The sequence below is a fragment of the Mustela nivalis genome, assembly GCF_964662115.1.
Source record: "Mustela nivalis genome assembly, chromosome: 9".
NCBI classification, from domain to species: Eukaryota; Metazoa; Chordata; class Mammalia; order Carnivora; family Mustelidae; genus Mustela; species Mustela nivalis.
This window is the reverse complement of record NC_139028.1, coordinates 73,633,689-73,654,022: the sequence shown is the minus strand read 5'-3', so window position 1 is coordinate 73,654,022 and position 20,334 is coordinate 73,633,689. Positions and strand designations below refer to the sequence as shown.

Genomic DNA, 20,334 nt, shown 5'->3' with positions numbered 1-20,334 from the left:
CCCTCTTTGGAGAGCTGGGAGCTGCTTCACAGGCATCATGAGCAGAACTGCACCTCGCACCCCTGGGAGGAAGGGTTAGGACCCCAGCTCCATCATGAACCAGTTCTGAGACTGGACACAGAACTCTCAGCTGCTGAGCTCAATTTCCTTATTTAGTAGGACAGGGGAAATTGTGCCTGCCTCATGGACATCTGGTATATGAACTGAGGGAGAGAAGGGGGATTCAAATGCCTGGCGCTAGGCGGGGCTAGGCCAGGAGAAGCTGGACTCCTCCCTCCCCGTTTCCCAAGTGCAGCAGCTCCCAGCCTGCCCTGCGGCCTCCACAGCCCTGGGGGGCCATGGCAGCATCTAACCTGGGTGCCCTCTGGCCTACAGAAGCAGTGACTGGAATGGGAGCAAGGAGGCTACGGGATGGAACTCCACCGCGTGCTCCAGGCGGCCGTGCCCGGAGGCCCCAGGCTGCTGCTGGCATGTCAGCTCCATGAGGGCCCTGGGCACCACTGCTGGCAGGTCACCAGTGCCTGTGCTCTGGAGGGCATGACAGCCACCCCCCAACTGTGAGCTTCTGGTTCCCCATCCATGTGTCCTGGGGCTGGGGCAGGGGTGGATCTGACAGTCCAAGTGGACATGGGCTGGACACCCAAATACCCCCAGCAAATCCTACCTTGCTCCCCCTTTCCCATCAGCTATCAATGCCACCCCAGGAACACCGCAGTCTCCTCTTCAGGGAGGCACACAGCACAGACATGGTTCTGGAAGCACCATTTCTGACCCAGGATCCAGGAAGGAGGTAGGTCCCGACCCTCCCCAGCCTTAGAATCTGGTTTCTGGGAGGCGTGGCGGGAGAGAACCGTGGCTCAGGTGAACAGCCATTGCAAAGGCAAACAACAGTGACGGGTGCGGCTAGAGGAACGCCCTCCCTCTAAACCCGTGGCTGCCCCTGGGAGGCCACGTCTAATCTGCTAGGAAAGCCTCAGCAATAAAGCAGGAAGTTCGGGGGACGGCAAAGCGAATGGCTGTGGTCCCCCAGCTCCTGCTAGCAGAGCCCTGCCTCAGAAGCTGAGACCAGTTTACTGGATTCCAGCAACAGCACAGCCACTGCGAGGGGGAAGGAGAGGGAAGGATGCCAGGCAAGCTGGGGAGAATGACAAGATCCAGGAGGCTCCTGTTCCCTCTCTCATTAAGGAAGCCCTCACACTCATGGCCACTTTGGAGCCCTTGGACCACATGTGGGGATTCTGGGGATTGTAGCAGGCCATGGGCCTGCTAGGTAGGAGGTCTGAGTCCATGGCTCAGACAGACGGGAGCCTCTCAGACTTTACAAAGCCTGTCCTTTCCTAGGAGCACAGCATCCAGGCCAGTTACCCCAGACCCACTTCACCTCCCGAGCTGCCCCAGCCTGGGGGAGATCAGCCTTCTGCTTCCAAGCACACTCTCTGCCATCTACAGGATGTCACGAATGCCAAGAAACCTGGCTCCTATTTCTAAGAATAGGACAAGCCATTGTTTGCCTGATGTTCCACTCCTTACCGGGACCCCCAGCGGGACCCCCACTGGGACCCCTCCTCCCGGACCAGGCCCCTCAGAAAGGGGTTGAAGAATACTAAATACTTCTTGGGTTTATATTAAATCAAAGAGGGGGAGAAGACAGAGGAGGTCAGATTTACCTCCCTGGCCACACTGCCTTTGTGTGGCTGTCTCCCGAGGCGCAGTGTGTGAACTGGCTCCGAAGCACTCTCCCAGAAACACTCCACGGTGATGCCGTGATACCCACGCGCAATTATCGCCTCCCCTGAGTTAGAAGGGGTTGAGACAGTACTTTCTGAGGCTTTAAATACAAGTCCCTAATGGGACCTTATTAACCACTTAGCTAATAAGCACTCTGTGCTGCTGAGCTTTTGTGCAACCCTGGCTTAAGAAGCAATTACAGAAGCTGGCAGATTGAGGGCTGGAAGGTAGCTGGCAGATGTCACCAGACCCATCTATGCACTCATGGACTTGCTCAGTTGCTCTGCCAAGACTGGGTACTCTCCAGGTCACCCAGCCAGGTGATCTAGGATAAAGACAAGACCTGGTCTTCCAGTATGGGCCAAAAAGGCTCCCTTCTCCCAGTTGCAATCACAGCCCCAGGCCATTGCCACAGCTTTCCTAAGAATAACGAAAGCACCCTTAAGGAGAGCAGCACTGGATCTCCCACATGCCCTTCCCAACCTGATGGAAACCAACCCAGAGTCACCACTGGCCAATACCAAGAGGTGGACCAACTTTCTGGAGAGGTCACAAGGAGACCTGGTGATGGAGAACTCATCTCAATAGGTGAGGGGAAGCCCCCCGGAAGCCCACCCCAGAAGCCAGTGTGGAGGCAGACATTGCGTTGAGGGTTAGAGGTTCTCTTCTGTTTCTTGTCAACAGGATGCCTTATTGGCTCCAGTAGAGTGAGGACATAACCAGCTAGACCAATGCTAGTTCATTGCTCCTCAAACTGTAAGTGGCAAATGACCAGGTTTTGGTTAAAAAAAAAAAAAAATCTAGAGGTTGTTGTGACCTAGTATTTCTGGACATAGTAAATGTGAATTACTGGAAATAGGATCACACACTTGGATGCGAGCCAATGTCAGATTGCTCTACAAGGTCTAATGCTCATTCTCACTCGCTGTGCTCACTGGGTCACAGACCAGTACTTGCCCATGAACTACACCCTGAGTAGCACTGCTTGAGCCTATTAAACTCTAAGGATCCTAAGACAGAGATCAATTTGTGGAAAAACTTCCAGAAAAGTTTCCAGAAAAGTCAGTCCTGGTATTGACCTCAGAGTGAGATCCAGGCATTCTCAGCAAGGAGATTCATGCACTAAAAAGCAGACTAGTCAAGAGGAGAATTTATAATTTGGGGATTTGTTCCAACTAAAAGATGTGGCCAGAAATGATCACATCCCGGTCACTAGTTTTTAAAGAATTGATTATTCCGGAGGGCCATGGGGCTGTTTTTGCAAACCTTAATATAGCTTTCAATATTCTTGTAATTTTAAAGAACTGGAGTATTTCTTACTATCCTCCACCCCCTTTTGAATTCTAATTATTTTTTCGTTAATTAGAACAAGCTGGAATGGCTGGACATTTCTGGTGGGCCATTATCTCACATTACATTAGACTAACCTCACATATACCACTTCCCTTCTGTGAGCCTCAGCTTCCTCAGCTGTAAAATGGGGAGACCACTGCCATCCCTGCAAAAAAGGGTCACCACAGAATTCAGGCCATACCTCAAATGGTGCGAGGCCCCCAAGAAGCACTTTGTGGAGAGTTAATGAGTCCAAAACACCACCACTTGCATGGCTTTCACATTTCTATGTCCTAGAACTTCTTTTTTCTTTTCTTAGATGGCCTTCACTCTGGGCAACTCTAGGTCACTTGGGTGCCCTCCTCTGCATGAGGAAGAATGATGTGGCCTACCCAAAAGGAGCACACGGACTTCAATGAGTCAACCCGGATTCAAACACGTGGCATGTGTATGGTCCTCAGCATCATCCCCAAAGGCTAAAGACAGCTGCGCCCCCCAAGGAGGCGTGTTGGAGGCAATCCTGGCACTGAGCTTAGAACATGACCATCAGTCCCTGGCTGCATATTGGAGCCTTTCTCACCAGCTCCGAGCTGGCCCACCTCCCTTCTTGTCTGAACTCCCTGATGTCATGACTGTGTCTTACTCATCTCTACACTCCTGGCACAAGGCCTTTGCTCTGGATGAAGGAGGAAGCAGGTTCCTGGGCTGCTTTGTGTCCAAACAATGCTAACTACCCACCTCGGGCTTGGAACTCAGCCATGGATACCAGGTGTCCAGGCCGTGCTTCACCACGGAGCTGGGCCACCTGAGGCCACTTGGCCTGCTGTGAACATCATGAAGCCCACGCAGCTCAGGCAGGGTAAGGGCAGAGGTTCTAGGGCCTCAAAGGTGAGGGCATGCAGGAAGGGGAGCAGGGCCAGAAGAGGTCTCCTGGGCCCACTGGGGCTGACATTCCCCTCTGATGAGTCTCTAGGGGAGAAATATCATAGGACAGGCTGGGGGCCTGGGTGCCCAGGGATATGTTCAGGGCAAGAGCAAGAGAGGCCAAGAATAGAGACCACCTCTTTCGAGGGGGTCCAGAAATGACATGCTCAGAGTTGAGACTTGGGCAGGCCTTTGGGGCTGTGACCTCCCCTGGGCACCCATGTCTGCACCTGTATCCCCTGGCACCAGGCACTGTGCTGTGATCGTACATGTGTGGCCCTCAGAGCCTTGCGAGGTGGGTCTCATAATCCCCCTTCGCAGATGAGGCAGCTGAGGTTCAGAGAGGCTCTAACTCACCTGAGGCCGCACTGTTGTTAAGTGGCTGGGATGGAAATGGGAACCTGAAGGTGACTTCTTTGCCTTTAGAAAGAGAGGAATCAACATGCATTTCAGGTCAGTGAGATTTCTTTGGGAAGTCTCCTCCACTGGGGAAAGAGCACATTTATTGGACACTACAGACATTCTACCTTTGCCAGCTCACTGCATCATTCCTGGCACTACCAGGGTTGGCTGCCATCACCTCCAGTCTACAAATGGAGGACTGGGGTGCTGAGAAGTCCACTGACTCCTCCAAGGTCACGTGGTGAGTGCCCGGCACTCTGACTCTAAGCCCATGTTCTTCTCCCTAGAGCACCCTGCTTCCCTGACACACACCAGCACTCTGCGAACTAAAATCTCCCTGAGAGGGGATGCACACAGGACACCTCCAAAGGCAGTCCTATCCCAGAAACAAAGAGAAGGATGAGGAGGCTGGGGGTACCCTTGAGATCTATCCCTGTATTAAATGAAAGGAAGACATACTACCCAGCCAAGACTCCCCTAGCTTTCCTCTACCGTGCAAATCTCTCCAGGAAACCCTGCCAATCCAGTTTTAAAACAAACACCCCCCACCCCCAGGTAGAGAAAGCTCCTTTTGTAATGCACATTGCTCTTCTGACCCAGGAGGACTGAAAGTACAGCCCCCTCTTGCTCCTTGGCACAAACACTTGACCACCATCTTGTTCCTGCAAGAGCTCACCAGCCCTGGCAAATGGCTAGGAGCCACGCTAGTGCCAAATCGGCAGTGGCCTCCTTGCTCGAAAAAAGAAGTTAACTGATGGTTGCTAGGGGGTCAATAACACTACAGGAGGGCTGGTTTGATGGGATGGATGAGTCGAATGAATGCTGGAGACATTCAAGTGGACATGATCCCTGGTTGGGTCTTTGAAAGACAAGACTCTGGTCACGATCTAGATCCTAAATGAGAGAACCTCAATACGCCCTGTGACCATTCAGGCCAAGCTGCCAGCAACATTACTGAATCTTAAAGCAAACGTCCAGCTGAGAGGGCTGTCTGAAGGCATAGCCTGGCCACATCTCTTGGAACTGGTGACCCAAGTCTGCATCCCCATAACACGTGACCCCATTTGAGGTTGGTTGGGTCTGTTCCCATAGGCAGGGGAGTATCCCTGCTCCCTCAGAATTGGAGTGTAGGGCTCTAGGGCAGGAACAGAGACACGCTGCCTGCCTCAAGGTTGCCAAGGACTAAGCATCAGTTTCCAAGTGAATTTTCCTTCCTCGGGCTTCCCTGAATGGAGGCTTGGACTCTGGGTAATGAGAGCAGGGGCTTGGAGGAAGCACTGTGGCCTCAGGCTCTCTCCAGCGGGGAGGCTCCCAGAGCTCCTTTGGACTGAATGAAGTTTGTCACCAGGTCATCACTGACTTTAAGGGGCAGCCAGTTCTCTCTTTGGAGGACACTCACCTCCCAGATTCCACATGCACAAAACCCAGTGTCAACTCAGGGTGGGATGGGGTCCAGGAGAGGGAGGGAAACTGGTGGTGGGGGAGGGGGAGACTGCAGAGCCCATGGCAATACCTGGAGCAGAGGGCCTGGGACTGGTCAGCCCAAAGCCCACCCCATTTGCAGCTCTCAGTGCACCTGGGCATGGAGCTCTTTGTGGCTATGGCCTCTGAGCTGGGGCATCTGACGAGGTCTCCCATTCGTGCTCGGCCACTGGTACAAAGAACACTGCGCCAGGGGCAGGAGGCCTGGGATCTAGTCTCCTCCTTGCACCTTTGTGTTCTCAGCTGTGGCTCTACTCCTGGTAAGTTCTCCTTCCCAGGAAGAAGCCCCCACCCTCTCCCCAACAACAGCATGTAACACTGTTACCTTTCCCCAGCACACCAGCTCCCTGCTACCTGCTATAATTTTTCTAGAGGAAGTACTATCTCATCTTTACCTATATATTACATTGTCACTGATTGTTGATTTCCACCCACTGGGATACAAGCTGCATCAGGAAAGGAAGGTAACTCCAGATCACTGATGTTCATCCCCAGAGCCCAAAGTGCCTGACACCAAGTTGTCTGTGGTTTAGTAAATGTTTGCTGAATGACTGAATGTTCACTTGCTGGCTCACTTCATGAGTGACGTTGGTTAAAAGCTGCTTGAGGAGCCCCGTGGAGGAGCAGCCAAGGGCCTCACTGAAGCATGATGATGACGGAGCAATGCCTCCCGATGAGAAGCGTCTCTATCAGACATGTGGGTGGCCTCTTGCCTGCAACTAGAGCTCCAATGCCTACAGGAAACCAAGTCAGGGAACTTGGGACATGTGGGGGCTCTGCCCTTAAGCCAGGCCACCCTGAGCATGAAAGAAAGGCAGAGGCTAGAGGGGACAGTGACCAGGGCCAGCCAGAGGTGGGGGGCTGGAAAGAAGCACGGCGTGGGCCCAGCTACTCAGCTAGGAGCACTAGCTGCTGCCTGTCTGTGCCCAGGCACTCTCGTCCCTTCCTGTCTCATGAAGGGCACTGTAATAGGAAGCACCCCTGCCCCCAATGGCCAGGGGAGGCTCTTCTCCCAAGCTGGGCAAAAGGGCTGCTCTGGAATTTTGGTGAGGATGATGACAAAAATGTCAGTCCCCACCCAGACAGCTTGCTATCACATGAGCCAAGAATTTGCCTCTTGCTGATGAGAAAACAGAAAATCCCAGACAGGTCAGGAGCCCTGAGGCCAAACAGCTGACCAGGGCTGACCTGGAGGAAGACGCGGCCGAGGCGGTCTTCGGAGGAGCTGCAGGTCAGAGGTGTTTGTGCCGCCCTAGGCCACCTCCTGCTGCCCTGCCGGGGATGCTCCATAGCCTCACTGGGGATACTGGAGGGGGTGGGGCTGATAATATCCCTTGCTCCTTTCTTAGAGACCCTACCTGCACCCTTCTCCCCATAGCAGTGGAGGTCTCAGCTACAAACCAAGAGGCAGCTCCTAATTTTCCACTCAGGCAACAGCAGATGGCTGGTTTGTGCTTCAGCCTAACAGCATGGTAGCAAACGAGCCATGACTCTGATGGGGGACATCTAGCCTTCTGCACCAAGGTGAGCCTGGGGGAGTGAGACAGACCAGGTGTGTTTGGAGGAGCACAGTTTTCGAGGAAGAGACCAAGACCCACTTCCCAAGCGACAGCTGAAGAAGCGGGCTTCACATCCATTTTCAGGCTCATCCAGCCCAGGGGCCAAGCTTCCTAGAGACCATCGCTCTGCCGCCCCAGCCCGCTAGAGTTCTCAGCTTACTTGGTAGACAGTAAGAGGTAGACAGTAAGTAGAGGAGGGCAATGGAAACCATGAAAAGTGCTCCAGAACCCCAGTTTAAAAATTATTCTAGGGTTGCAATTCATGATCTACTTACTTGAAGTTAGCTTCCCACCTCCTCCCCTCCTCTGAGCCAACCTCTGCCCTGCTACTTGAGTCCTCCTTCTAGAACATGGAGCTGTGGCATCAATGGCTCTAAGAGGGCAGAATGAAACTCCTTAACATGAAGAGTGGGCTGACTTCCAACCTCAACCACCACATTCCCATACTTTTATTCCCAAAGCAAGTTGCACCAGAATCTTCTTTCTGTTCACAGAAACCCTAAATAACTTCCTTTGCACAGGTTAGAACTTTCTAGAAACTTTGCCTCTCTCTTTCCATGGAACCTTTGACACTTGGTTCCCATATTGCCTCCTTTGTGAATCCCCTCCCGGCTTCTCCCCTCTGGGTTCCTATCAACTTGCCTTTTATATCCTCCAGAAGCAAGGGACAGTACTGAAAAGCGGCAGGTTCGTTATGTGAGATTGCCGTTTTGTTGGGTCAAAAACAGCCACAGACTGGCAATCGCCTATTTCTTGCCTAACGCACTGTTTGTCCTCAAAACTGGAGTACGCGAGCTGTGCCCCTGTCCTCCTCGTGTCAGCATCTGGCACACGGTGGCCTGGGATGGGCCCGGGGTAATGCTTGCTGGATGAGCTGCCTGCCCCGCTTTGTTGCTTGCTCCAACACAGAAACCACTGAATCCAGGACCGCTGGAAAGGATCTTTCGCATTTTCATTGCAGCCAAGCCAAGCAAGTTCCCGATGCTTGTCTGCGCAGGTCAAGCAGAGCAGGAGAATATCTCAGAACATGCAGGGAGTGTTGGGGAAGCTAATTGTTCAGGACGGCTACCTTTCTGGCGGGAGAAACAGAGTCAACAGTCGACGGAGAGGAAGCAGCAGCTGGATCGGGAGACGGAAGGCAGGAGGAAGAAGCCGGAGGGTGAGTGAGAGACAGGCCTTTAGAAAGTAGTTTATTCTGCACAGAACAGAAACAGAGCAAATGGTGATTGTCCCCGGACAGTGTGCAGTGATGCTCGCCTCCACCGTGTAGCCCCACGCCTACACATTCAGGGAGGGGAAAGGAAATCCAGAGCTGGGTCTCAGGATGGAAGGGAAGACTCTGTCTTGGGAGCCCAGCAGGACTGTCTGACTCCTGGATACACTGCATTCTGCTACAACCAACCTGGCTTCCTTCATCACAGCAAAGTAGCAGGAGCAGACCCATCCTGTCTGTGTGTCCATCTGCGACAGAATGCCACAGCGAACTCCCAATCCTTTCACTCTGCAGCATGTGAAGGAGCTGCTGCCAACTTAGGAGAGGAGAACCCTGGGGCCACTATGGGGCAGATGGCCACAGCAAGCATCTCTATGGCCCCTGAGACCCAGAAACAAACTAGATACAAAACTTCCTTCCCACGACAATGACTCCGCCTGGTAGCAGAGCACATAGGTCTGGAGGAGACCAAAGGAAAGCAGCTCTCTGCAAGCAAGGGGGCCACTGACACACACATGCCCAGTGGCATCACATTAGCAACTCTTCCCTCTCCTTGCCACGCACTCCCTCTTCTTTTCAGCAAGGTTCTAGGTCAGTACCTGGCATAGAGAGGGCTGTGCTTATTACCACCCTGAGGCAAAGCCATTCTGCTTGCCTGATGCTGCCTTTTGGAAAAGCAGAGCACAGGTTAGAGCCTAGAGTTGGCTCATCCCCATGGTCAGGGCCATGGGGAGATTTCTCCATTGTGCCTCAATTTAAGCCACTGGCATGGGATGCCTGCAACTGACCAGCTTTCCTTCTTTGTATTTCCTCCTAGGAAGCTCAGCGCCTACTCAGGCCTGTCTAGGATCTAACAGCACATGTTTCTGCTCATCACATTTTCCTTTGACCTGAGTCTACATTGCTACCTTGGTCTTCCCTTTGTCATGACTGATCTAGTGTTTTTGCATCAGCTCATCCGCGTCTTTTTTAGACGCTAGCCTGAATTCCTTAGTGGTTTGAAAATCAGCACCTCAGGTACTGATTTTCTTCCACCTGCCATCCTTGTTAGTGACACCCCATCTGGAGCCTCAACCAGACCCACCAGGTCAAAACCACCATGAGCCCAATCTCTTCCTCCTGGAAGAGGAGAAAGGGGGAGTAAATGAAGCTCCGGAGACGGACTCATGGCCACTTTGCCAGATGTGCAGCATCAAGCTTCCTGGGGGGCTCTGAAAGTCCCGTGTTTACCTGCGGGAAATCCCCGTGTCCAAACATGGAAGCAAGGTGAGCCGCCTTCTCCTTAATGTTCTTTTTGTGAAATTCCCTGTTGGCCAAGTTCTGAGCCCTCTTCTGCAGGCAAGGTGAGAGAGGTGAAAGAGAGAGAGACAGTGACAGAGAGGATGGTGGCTGCCTCCAGGAGAGCAGCGGGATGAGATAGGAGACAGGGCGTGAACAGTCCGAGGAGGAGCCCACCCAGTGCCCAGGGGACAGAGGAGGGAAGGAAGGCGCCCCAGACAGAGACAGAGGAAGGGCCACGGGCAGGGCTTTCACCTGGAGAATCTTGTCCTCCACTTGCTGCAGCCGCCGCAGCACCCCAGAAAGGGCCAGCGCTCCCTGGCAGGTGGGAGGCAGGCCGGCGGGAGCCTCGGGCCCACCGAGCTGCAGGTCCGACTTGGCTCTGGCCCTCCAGGGCCTGTTCGGGCACCCGCCGCCAGCAGACACTTGGTTTAGTTCTCGGAGCACATGCCCCGTCACAACCACCGAGGGGAACTGGGAGAGAAGGAAAGTCAAGCTTCCTTCCCGACTGCGGCCCATTCATACACCCCCACCACAAGCCCTCCCCACAAGGACCGGGGACCAAGGCACAGAAGAGGCCACTGCGAGTCAGATTCCCCGCTAATCTCAGGTGCTGACCTTCCTTCCCCTGCCATCCTTGTTGGTGACACCCCATCCTGCCTCAACCCAGACCCACCAGGTCAGAACCACCACAAGCCCAATCTCAGTCCTCGCTGCCCACAAAAGTCACTTAGGGTGCTTAGAAAAGGCCACCCGAGTTTGGGCCCAACCCCCGGACAGTCTGGTTTAACTGGCCCGGGGGTGGGTAGCAGCTGGCAATACTCTTCAAAAAGCCCTCTAGGTGATTCCTCTGTGCACACAGGCCTAACATCACTGCCCTATACCCTCACTGACCTCACCCAGCCTCCATCATGGGAGCAACACCAACCTCCTGCTGCGGGCGAGACATTTCTGAACACTGCACTCAAGAACGGTGATTCTGTTCAAACCCCAAACCCAGAGATGCAGGCTGGACAGAGCCTCGGGCCACAGCTGCCAGCGACCTCCCTGGCCCCAGGGCGCAGGTCCTCATCTGCTTATCTGACCAGCACCAGGGGAGGCCTTCTCCACACCCGGGCCTTATCCTTTCAGTGGTGTGCAGCCAACTGGCCTCCCCACTCAAGCTTATCTCACCATCCCTGTCACTTGTCTGTCTACTTAGAAATCTCCTATCCAATTGGCCTGCAAATAAAGCTAAGAGTCCTGGAGCATCCCCCCAAATACCCCAAATCCCCATAAGATATGGTCTGCTCCCCCCCCCCCCAAGCAAATAAAGCATCAGGAGCACAGCAGCTGGGCAGACAGCATTCAGGGCTGGCACATATTTCCAGAAGCTGTAGACCTGGTTATTCTTACCTATATGGACTGTACCTCAAGTTCTGTCTGCCTTCCCAGAGAAGGTACCGTTAGCCCTACCTGGGGCGCACAGAGAGACACCAACCCCACCCCTCTGGACCAAAGTCCCCTCTGACTTCACCAAGACAGGGTCCACTGGAAGGAGCCCTACCTGCCTTTTCAGAGGAGGTGACGGGCTGGGTGTGGGCTCCTCTGGCCTGTAGCAGCGAGGGTTAATAGGTGGGTCAGAGAAAGTGCGCAGGACAGGCTTACCTATCCCTGAGACACGGCATTCCTGGGAGGAGGAAGGTGAGTCCGACAAAGCAGCCACAGGAAACACGAAGGAAAAGGAGAGTCAGACACTTGGAGGCGGGAGAGGAAGAGAGGCAGGCAGAGAGAGTTGGCAGTGCAAAGACAGCCCTGGGCTGAGCTCCCACGAGCCAGGCCCAGCAGGGAAACTTGAATCCTGGTTCTCTGTCCATGTGAACAGCAAGTCCTGGAGTCCCCTTCTCTTGGACAACGTGTAAATCCCAGGGAGGCCTTGCTCTTGGCTCAGACCTGGGCCACTAGACCTGCACTGCCAGAGCCTATGCCAAGGCCAGGTGTGGCCAGCCCTGGCATCCTCCTGGAAATGGCCAGGTCTCCTGCACACAAGATGACAGGGACAGCACATTCCTTCCCATGGAAGAGAACCCTCAACTGACACTTTGGGACCCTTAGGGGCCAAACCTCTAGAAGGAGCAATTGAGGAAAATCATCACAAGTCTCAGGAAAATGGTCCCCTTTGAACAGAACTTGGCTTCTTGGGGAAGGCCAGTTTGTCCAGAAGGGCAGCCCCCCCTCCCCCATCAAGACCAGGGAGACATTTATGATCGCCTGTAAGCCTGATTAACCTAGAGTCTGTCCTTCTCCTGAGAGGAGCCTAATTCTGTTGTACAACAGGTGTTCTCCAAAAAAAAAAACCAAACCCCTTGTCCCAAGATTTTGCAATTTGATGATGGCATCCCAGAGCAATTCAGAGGAATGAACCACGCAGAACAGACCATGGAGTCAGAGTCTGAGAACAATCGGTTTGGTGTGTAGCCTGCCCCATGGTAGTCTGCCTCCTTCAGCCTCCCAGGTGCCCTGGTTGGACACCACAGCCCTGCCGGCCTGACCCGAGGAAACATGGAGGAGGGGACGTCAGAGAACACTTGGGGGGGTCGGTTCCCATGGAGCTGAGAGCTATGACTTCATTTCCCCTGGGGTGCCCAGGTCTCCTCCCTCTGGATTTAGACTTCCAGGCAGCCAGTGTCTCTAAACCTCCCTTATGCTGTACTACCTCAAAGCTGGCTGCAAATCAGGTTGTGGTCACAAGGCAAAACCAAATTCTGGATTTCTTCTCCAGGGCAGAATAGGCATCCGCCAACTATGGTCCTCAGGCTGAAGCCGGCCTGCTGCCTGTTTCTGTAAATTAGTTTTGCTGGCACACAGCTGCACAATTTGCTTTAGTACCGCCCATGGCTGCTTTCAGGCTACAATGGCAGAGACAGTAGCTGTAGAGAGATGGGAGGCTCCTTCGCTATGGCCTAAATGTGCTATGTCGTCCCTCCTGGGACCGCTGATCCAGAAGGAGCCCCCGTCTCACCTGAGCCAGGCCTGGCTGGCATGCCTGAAATCCCCCACTAGGCCTGCACGTTTCTGCTGGCTTCTCAGCAGGTGCTGGTCACCGGGAAGGCAGGTCCAGTGAGCGTCTGACGGGACTCACCTGCCTCAGGAGCGAGGGGTTCCGAGAATTCTCTTCGAACTTGGCCAGCAGCTGACTTGCCATGGACTTGACTTTGTTCTGGCTTCCCACTTCTCTCCCACTGCTGCCCTCTGGACTGGAGCGCAGGCCGCGGCTGGGATAGGCTGAAGGCTGCAAACGCCGAAGGAGCACATCGGTTATTGGATCCCAGAACCCAGATATCAGAGAGCGGCCCGGGGACACAGGACACCAGACCAGTTTCCTGAAGAAGGACGCCAGGGTCCGAGGAAGCATGGCAGGAGCGGCTGGTGACACCCACTGAGATGATGCTCACATCTTCCCGAGGGACAGGCACACCCACCTGGGAGCCACACAAGGTCTGAAAATGGCCTCTTTCACCTCCCTGCCCAGGGACCTTGGCAATTTACTTCATTTCTCTGAAGCTCCCTCATCTGTAAAATGGGAACCTAGCCCACTTCACCTGGTTGTTGCAGAGAGTCAAATATAATAATAAAGTGACCAGCAAAACCGTTTTCCAATTACACTGAGTGGCAGCGAGAGGTTAAGAGTGGAGGGGGGGGATGAAGGAAGCAAGAGGGGGTGTCAGTCAGGCAAGGCACAGGCTTTGGGTTCCCTTCTCTCCTCTCCTCTGTGCCCCACTCCCAACGTCAACCAGCCCTGCTCTGTGGTCACTATCTTTAAAAAAACTTTTTAATCTGGAAATAATGTCAGATCTACAGAAAAGTTACACAGACAGCACAGAGTTCCCGCCTATCCTTTATCCAGAAGCACCCAATGTTAGCACCTGGAATAATCGTGGTACTATTACCAACACCAAGCAATGAACATCGGCACGGCTCTGTTAACGAAGCTAGAGACCTGATTCGGGCTACCTCAGCTTCCCAGCGGTGTCCTTTGGGCTCCAGGACACAAGCCCAGGTCCCACATGGCATTTAGCCTGTCTCCTCAATCTCCCTCCTGCATAAGAGTTCCTCCATCTTTCTTCGCCTTTCAAGACCTTGACAATTTTGAAGGACACTGGTCAGCTATTTTGTACAGAGTCCCTCGGGCTGGGTTGGTCTGGTGTTTTCTCATGGTTAGACTAGGGTTATGTGTTCTGGGGAAGATGCCTCAAAGTTCAGAACTGCTTGTGTCCCTGATACCAATGTGAGTGTTGACTGGTGAGGTGCCAGCTATGGTCACTTGGCTGTGCTGTTTTATAAAATGGAGTTCCATGAGAGCCTTCCTGAGCTCATCTGCTAAAACATAAAACTTGGAAAATTACCAGCGTTCGCTGGTTCAATGTTTGCTCTCCTTGCTGAAGGACCTGCTCCCACAGGCCTCAGCAGCAAAAGCCACCATGGAATCAGGTAGGCCATCCGCCTTCCCAGGGAGGCAGGGCCTCTCCCTCACAGGAACAGATGTTCTCAAGACAACAAAGATATGTTCACTTAGAAAGGTCATGGGAAGAGGCAAGCTAAGGTCAATTGATTTTTTTTTTTTTCTTAAAGATTCCCTAAGAGCACCAGCTCTAAGTGAAACCTTATATACATAGCCACTTTGAAGTGTTGGATAAACATGGACCGAAGAGCCACTCTCCACTTCAAAGTGCAGAATGGAACTCTGCATATCCCTGTAGTCTTGAGTGGAAAGCCATAGGTTTACTGGAGCGTCACTGTTGGCACAAGGCCAAAGTCGTGCAGACTAGCACTGCTCAGATACAAATCACTGCAGGGCTCTTTGAAATGCAGATTCAGATGAGTCCGTAGTCTGGGGTGGGGCCCTGACAGGCATTTCTAAGCAGCTGCTAGGTGAGGCTGATGCTGCTGGTTCCTGGCCCACACTTTGAGTAGCAAGAATTTGGAAAGAATTACTGCTTAGTGAAGCCTGACTTTAATACAACAGCTGATTCAGATCAGCCCAGAAACAACCCAGAAGGGCAGGTGCAACCGATTTCTTCCCACACTCTGACCCCTGGGCTGCCAGCAACAGAGAGAGCAAAAATACTCCCTCAAAGAAGCCACGGATGAAGGGCAGGAGCAGGTTCCCACCTGAGACATCATGCATCACAGGGAAACTTCTAGGGAGGAGGCAGGGGCAAATCACAGGCACTTTAAGTGAGAGCCAACACCCCATAACCAGGGAAGTGGGAGGTTCCCTCACCCTGTTCATCAGCTTCTGCTTCCTCCTTTCAACTATCTATTCAGGTTCACTAGGAATATTCACTAGGTTCCTGATCACACCAGCACCAAGAAATGGAGAACCAACTGCTCTTGAGAGGATCAAGTAGTCTAGAAAAGGATTGGACAAGCGTGATTTGAATCCATTGGATAAAATGTGTTTGTGCACATTTTAAAAAATGAACTGAACTCCAGGGTTCCATTATCAGAGCGCCCCTTTGCCCCTCCCAGAAAATGGGGTAAGCAACAGGCAGCTTCCGCCCACCCCCTAGATTGGGCCTTGTAGCTCCCTTTGTTATAAAAGTCACTGTTTTGAGAACCCATGTCTGGAGAGAGATTAGGTGCTTCGTTTTGACAAAGTAGCCTGTAATTTCTGGCTTTCACCAGAAGGTGGCACTTGTGGGCACCGGGACATTTGCCTTGAAGACAAGTGCAGAAAACAAAAGGCAGAAGTTATGGCTCAGGGACAGGAAGGGCTCCCGGTGCCTGGTTACTAGTCCCCCTGCTAACAGTGATGCTGTGTTGATTAGCACAGGTGGCAGACAGCATGCTCAGCACATTGTATTCCCCTTCATTTTTAGTCTTTAAAAATCCTGCAGTAAGTTGCCTACATTTCCATTGTATCATCTGCCTTTCACAGACGTGAGGCACAGCCTGGGAGGCTCTGTTTCTCCAGCTAACACAGCTAGGAAACAGTAGAGGGGGGACCAGAGCCCGAAGGTTTCTCCATCAAGCCAAGCTTGGAACCGAGGGGCTCACGAAAGAGGAAAGGGAAGGGCCAGAGCTGTGGCCACTGGCTGCCAGGCAACCAGCCTTTGCTTCAATGGACACTGTGGGCACAAACCTCGTCCAGGTTGTTGAAGCCTTTCCGCCTCCGTTTGTTCATGTCGCTGTCTTCAGTCTGGGTGTCCACCTGCAGTGGCCAAGAAAGTGTCATGAGTTCAGGGTCTGTGAAGTCAGTGGTTCCACCAACTGCCCTGAGGCTCTAGAGCGGGCCTGGCACCAGCCCTGGGGATGCCCCCCGCCTGCAAACAGCAGCTGGCCCAAGAGAAACACGGACACAGGTCACCCTGTTCTGGGACAGACAGATTTCTATTCAGAGGAGGGAACCTTACTGAACCGGTGTATGTGAAGGGGGTTCCATCAAAGGGGTGGGAATCACATCCCCAAAAATCATTCTGAAACATCCCTAAACATAAAGAATCCCTGTGACACAGGTGGGGCAGGAACCATCTCTGGGGTGGGTGTGACCCTGGGCTCTGAGCAGTCACAGGCCTGCTGATGTCCCTTGGCATAGCATGCTGCCATCAGGACACCCCCTCCCTCCTGCAACCTGGTGCCACTGCTCACCCCACAGGCAGGGATTCTTGGGGCTCAGAGCAGCTATCTAGCTGCTCTGCATAATTTAATGGCAAATTATGCCCGTCATTTGGTCACCGTTGCAAATGCCAGTAAACCGTATTTTATCAACTCAAGGGGACATCAGATAAGGTCTGAAAACTATAGTGATCACACAGCTCTGTGTGCCCAGGACCGTTTTAATTTATTGTTTCCCCAGCAAAATTATTTAGTGTGTCCACTTTCATTCTTGAAAGTATCCTGATTAGACAATAAATCACATGGATGACTTACTCATAAGACTTTCCAGCCCACTTTCCGCTGCTTGAATCTGAACACTGAAATCTGGAGAACCCCCACCCTGCACAAGGCCACTGCTGCGACCCTGCAAGGGCCATCCAAAGGGCACACGCATTGTCAGTTTTATCTCCTATGCGGGGGGGTGAGCTGCACACATGAAGTGGGGTGTGGGCTGGGCTGGGAACTGGGGGCTGGACTCAGAGCCTCCTCTGTACCCTGCCGGGCGAGTCTATCCTGACCCTGGGGTTAGACCTGTCTATCTACCCACATCTGGTATTTCTGCCACGAGCATCTTTGCTGCAGACAGTTTGGCCTCAAGCACTTTTGCCACAAGCATTTTTACCACGTAACTCATTGGGTATAAAGCAATTTTGCTGTAACAGATACAGAGATAATGGGCTGACAGCTTGAGTTCATTGGCTGATAGACAGCCTGGCTTCATTTCTCCCCCCGCACAGTACTCCTGTTTTTATATTACATAAATCTTAGCCCCTGTGATAGTCTCTATGGTGGTGCAGAGTTTTGAACCCACATTTCCCACAGAACTTTGGGAGGTCTTCTGCTGGACTTGTGACAAAAGGCCAAGCACAAACAACAGGTGGAACAGGTGCTCACAAGAAAACATAACGCTTAGTCACAAATATGCATCCTTGTGTTTGGAAATGGATACGCCCTCTCTCTCTCTTTTTTTTTTTTTCTTAAGAGAGAAGAGTAGGGGCATAAGGGGGAAAGAGAGAATCTTTTTGTTTGTTTGTTTGTTTGTTTGTTTAATTTTTTATTTTTTATAAACATATATTTTTATCCCCAGGGGTACAGGTCTGTGAATCACCAGGTTTACACACTTCACAGCACTCACCAAAGCACATACCCTCGGAAGAGAGAATCTTAAGCAGGCTCCACGCCTAGCACGGAGCCCAAAGCAGGGCTTAATCTCAAGACTCTGAGATCATGATCTGAGCAGAAATCAAGAGTCAGATGCTTTAACAGACGGAGCGCCCCAGGCGCCCTAGGACACCTCTCTTTAGGAAGAACGTTTAGTGAAAAGAGAAAACGTGTAATGTCGAACATGGAGATGGATCAGTAAGCAAAGAACACATACTAGCATGAACGAAAAGACCGTGAAGACAAGTGCTTAGTTAGGTACGATCTGCGAAATGAAACCAGCTGTTCGCAAGGTGTAGCCATGAATCCACATTACATGTTCTGAAGGAGTCAAATCTTTTGTATTTCACAACAAAGTCCTTTTAATTTTGTTATTTGTTTCTTGTGTTTCATTACATCCTTTTTAATGATTGCCCATTTTTTGTTTCTTGTGCTTTTTTTCGTTTGCAGCACAGCTGCCTTACAGCTGATTGGTTACAGAGCAAAAATGCTTGCAGCAAAGATGTTTACGGTGAGACGACCCAGACCCTGCGACGACCACCGGTCTCCAGCGGAGGCCTTCTCCATATAGCCAGCCCCCTGAGGGCCATGGAATCCCCACCCCCAAGACTCCTACGCACTTGGGCCCTCCAGAGAAGGCCAGCTTACATCCCAGCCTTTGTTCCACTGGGCAGGCAGGGGGAAGGGCTGCTGGCCATTCTCTCCCCTCGAACCCAGTACGGCCCAATCTGCCTCACCTCTCCTGCCCTTGCTACACCACGGGAAGGTTTTTTTTTACTTCTTGCCTATTCTGCTATAAGAGCTCAGAGCCCCAGCACACATAACTGTGTGCCCACTTGCTCCCAGCAGAAAGCACCTGCTTCCCCAGCTTCTGTAGTCCCATCACCCCTACCCCCTTCCCACATTTAGCAGTACCTTTAATATTTTCAAAGAAAAGATCCACCACAGTTTAGGCATTGATATTTGTTCAAAAATTTGACCCTTCCCTTGTTCAGGGAGCACAAAACAACAGATCAAAGGGCCCTGCCTTCCCTCTAGCATTTTTCTCAGCTTCTAATAAATCATTATTCTGTGAATGGAAATGATTTCAACCCAAAAGCTTGGGCAAACACCAAGAGAAACAAATGACTTTATTCACAACAATGTTGGGTCTTAGAGGCGCAGGCCATCTGGGCCCCCAGTTCCATTGCATGTGAATGGCTTGCTGGCTGAGACAGGGGCCTGAGAAAGTACAGGGCGTCCTACCCAACAAGAACACTGCATGCATAATCTTAGGGTTTTCTCTTGTTTTGTTGTTGTGTTGTTTCCACCTTAAATGAAGACTTGGCTTTTCTCTCAAAGAGCGACACCTCTTACTCTCTCTTTTGCATTCAACAGCTCCAGGCTTGAATGTTCCAACATCGGAGCCAAGGAGAACCAAACCCAGTAGACCAGCCGCAGGCTAAAGCGCTCCTGGGAGGGAGTGTGCCCAGCACCTAAGAAGACCCCAGATCCTTCAGAGGAAATAAAAGAAGCCTGTGGGGCAACCTCCACTCCTCTGATTCATCCTGACCCATAGGACAACAAAACGCAGTCCATATGAAAAGGTTGGCAAAACACATACTCAAACGGTCTGTATTCTTCCTTACGGATTTCTCATGGAAGCACTGATTCTCAACTAAAGAGCGAGGTTAAAACAGAAAGGTGGAGAAAACTCAAACCTAGGGATTTACCTAATATTTTCTTATCTGTATATCTCTATCTGCAAGCCAATGTCACTTTAGTACCCCCATCTCCTTGGACTTTATTTTGCTCTACAAAGAATGCGGGACAAGGAGGAAGAAAACACTTATGGTGCCCAGCCATACACAAACAGTTCACTTTCTTTTGCTATTAATTTTTTCCTGCCTTACCCCCTAAGAACACTTTCTTACCATGATTTCCCAATGACCTGAAAGAGTCCATGCACCAGAGGGCATTTATTAAACTAATTGGTATCTCCACTTTAAAAAAAAAATGTATTTGCTAGTCTGATTATTTATTTAATTGGTACAAGATAACCATGTCCCCCAAAAGCCCAACGCCATGTGATCTTAGCCCAAAGGAAACAACCTTTATATTTTACTAGCAAGTATAGCCTAACTCTGGAGAAATTTAGGTATGGGACATAGGAAGAAAGATTGGCCATTACAGGCAATGGCCTGGTTAAGTAGGGAGGCAGCAGGGATATTTAGGCCAATGATACTAGCAGGAAACTCTTCTCTCCTTCAGTAACAGACTAGTAAGGACTCATGAGTTTGAGTTCTGACATGACTTACTTCCCAGCTGTGTGACCTTAGGAAAATCACCTAACTTCTCTGACTGCCATTTCCTTGTCTATTATTTCCTTGCCTGGATATACTATCCAGCTCACAAAGTCCTGTACATAAAACACTTCTTATAAGGCACTGTATACCTCTTACGCACTGTTATTTAGATTAATACCAGTTAACAAATGAGAAAACCTGAATTCCAGGTCCAAATTTGACTTTTACTACAGGACAGTTTACAGGCAGGACATCGCGATTTAATGTCCCCACAGGCAAGACTCCCCTTCTCGACCACCAGGCTGAGAATACACGCCCCGTCTTCCTCCAG

The 20,334-nt window shown here is 51.7% G+C and overlaps 1 protein-coding gene across 8 annotated transcripts in view; it reads right to left on the bottom strand.

The window, feature by feature from the left end:
- Positions 1–20,334, bottom strand: part of MICAL2 (microtubule associated monooxygenase, calponin and LIM domain containing 2) — a 212,788-nt gene that overhangs the window by 85,230 nt on the left and 107,224 nt on the right. For 3 of the 8 annotated variants that reach the window (XM_082683062.1, XM_082683055.1, XM_082683056.1), the window contains exons 16-22: positions 16,043–16,111; positions 13,040–13,189; positions 11,465–11,587; positions 10,174–10,392; positions 9,871–9,972; positions 8,497–8,622; positions 4,342–4,404 (exon numbers count right to left, since the gene is read on the bottom strand). In XM_082683062.1, coding sequence (XP_082539188.1) covers positions 4,342–4,404; positions 8,497–8,622; positions 9,871–9,972; positions 10,174–10,392; positions 11,465–11,587; positions 13,040–13,189; positions 16,043–16,111 — 852 coding nt within the window. The remainder of the gene's footprint in view (positions 1–4,341; positions 4,405–8,496; positions 8,623–9,870; positions 9,973–10,173; positions 10,393–11,464; positions 11,588–13,039; positions 13,190–16,042; positions 16,112–20,334) is intronic. The other 5 variants (XM_082683061.1, XM_082683058.1, XM_082683059.1 and 2 more) reach the window with 3 other exon arrangements.